The sequence below is a fragment of the Lotus japonicus genome, chromosome 1 (genome assembly GCF_012489685.1).
Source record: "Lotus japonicus ecotype B-129 chromosome 1, LjGifu_v1.2".
In the NCBI taxonomy this organism is placed as follows: Eukaryota; Viridiplantae; Streptophyta; class Magnoliopsida; order Fabales; family Fabaceae; genus Lotus; species Lotus japonicus.
The window spans coordinates 96,899,640-96,901,497 of NC_080041.1; the positions used below are offsets into that span (position 1 = coordinate 96,899,640).

General features: G+C 35.6%; 1 protein-coding gene across 1 annotated transcript; it reads right to left on the minus strand.

The window, feature by feature from the left end:
- Positions 1–534: 534 nt before the first annotated feature.
- On the minus strand, positions 535–1,590 carry LOC130728151 (protein LITTLE ZIPPER 1-like). Its single transcript, XM_057579517.1, has 2 exons — positions 1,158–1,590; positions 535–1,044 (listed from the first exon to the last, which is right to left on the minus strand). Exons 1-2 carry the CDS (start codon positions 1,250–1,252, stop codon positions 816–818), a joined length of 324 nt encoding a protein of 107 aa, XP_057435500.1. The 5' UTR covers positions 1,253–1,590; the 3' UTR covers positions 535–815.
- Between the last annotated feature and the right edge of the window lie 268 nt (positions 1,591–1,858).

The following is a 1,858-nucleotide window of genomic DNA, read 5'->3' on the forward strand; positions in this document are numbered from 1 at the left end:
GGTTCAGGTTCTGGAGACCTTGTTTCCAAAGTTAGAGACCCCGTGTTTAGAGATTCCCTGTCAGTTTCGTAATTTTCTGTGTTGTCTGTTTATTTTCCAATGTATAAAAAAATTTAAAATTTAATAACACAACAAACATATTGTGCGGTATGCGTATAGTTGAGTATTATAGGACTCAAAACAATATGATGGATAAATATTCTTGCCATCATGGATAATTTTTACTTTGTTCATTGGATCTAGGTATGACTACCATCCTTAATGACACCCCACTCAGATCCCGCCTATAGTAATCCCAAGAATGAGCAATACCTGAGTAATTGGGAAACAGTAAGCTAACTATTGAGCTTTTTAAAATTTTTGTTTTTGTTTATTCAACTGAAAAAGTTGATGAACTTTACATTCAATTGAAAATTCTTGTTAAATTGATGAAGGTTATACAATTATAGATGAATTTATCCCATGAATTTATTAGCTCCATTTTAGTTGATTTGTACTAATAAGTCATAAGCCATAAGAGGAAAAGCCAAAACATGATTAACTAGTGACTACTGTCTTTCTCCTTCTCTAATACAGCATTGCACAATTTTATATTCCATGTAGTGGTCACAATTGGCATCTTATCTATTTGCAATTATTTTACCACTCTAAACTTATTGCTAGAAAATTAATTAATTTATAACCTCAGGGCTAGAAAATTTATAATTGCCAGAAAAAGAAGGGAATCTAAGATTCAGGGCTAACATCAGAATACAGACCCTTTAATTTCTCCTACTCTTGAACAGAGTAAATAAACTGTATATTATAGCTAATTGCTAGTTATTGCTGGTATTGTTCTGTTCTGAAAGTTTCTTTTGGAGCTGAGACATGAGGGCCTGATTCTCTTTGTGGAGAAGCATGGCTTGTTTCCTCAACTTCTCATTCTCCTCTATGATGGTTTGGTTCTCCATGTACAACTTCAAGTTTTTCATCTTAATCTTTGCTTTCACAACAACCATCCTTTTCCTTTGCCTTGCTTCCTTCAATTGTGTTGTTCTCCTTCTTCTGTATTATCACCACACAAGCCAATGTTACACACACAAATAACTTGCACACAAGCTGAAAAAACAGCAAACAAGACAGGTAGAAACTAGACAGTCTAGACTATAGAACAGTACCTGTTGAGTTTTCCCAAATGAAGGTGTTTCTTGGATGAACATGGACGAGGAAGTACCAAAAAGAAATGACTCTGTTCTGAAGAGAAAGAGCACATGCTGTTGCCCTTGTAGAAACCAAGTCTTTCAGAGAAGAGCTAGAAGCTTGAGAGATAAGATTCTCTTGCAAAACTGAGTAACAAGGAAATGAAAAATGGGAAACTGAGAGATGATAGTTAGTGAGTGAGGCGTAACAATTGTGCTACAAGGGGTTTTTATAGGTGTGAAACTTGGTGAGAAACTAGTATGAGGGTGAAAAGAAAGTGAAATAGCTGTGATTTTGTGTTTGTATCTGTGAAGGGGAGAGGGAGAGAGAGAGAATGAGAGAGACTTTTATGGCAATGATGGCACAAGGACTCATGATTACAAAAGGCAGCAATAGACGAGAGAAAGCAGAAGGGATGAAGAAAAATGGCTCTCTTTCTTTCTTGGCCTTTTGTATTTCCTTGTTTCAGAGTCTAAAGGCTTTGGTCCTTCACAACGATAATATCATGTATGTGAGACAATCATTTGAGTTAGAAACATCTACATCATGGTAGAGCTAGATCTTTCAGTGAGTATTTTTTTACTACCCACAAGACTCAAGTTTGAACTCTTACTTAAAGGAAATCAAATATGCACCACCTGAGCCAACCATAAGTTCGTAGAATCTAAAGTCTCAGTAA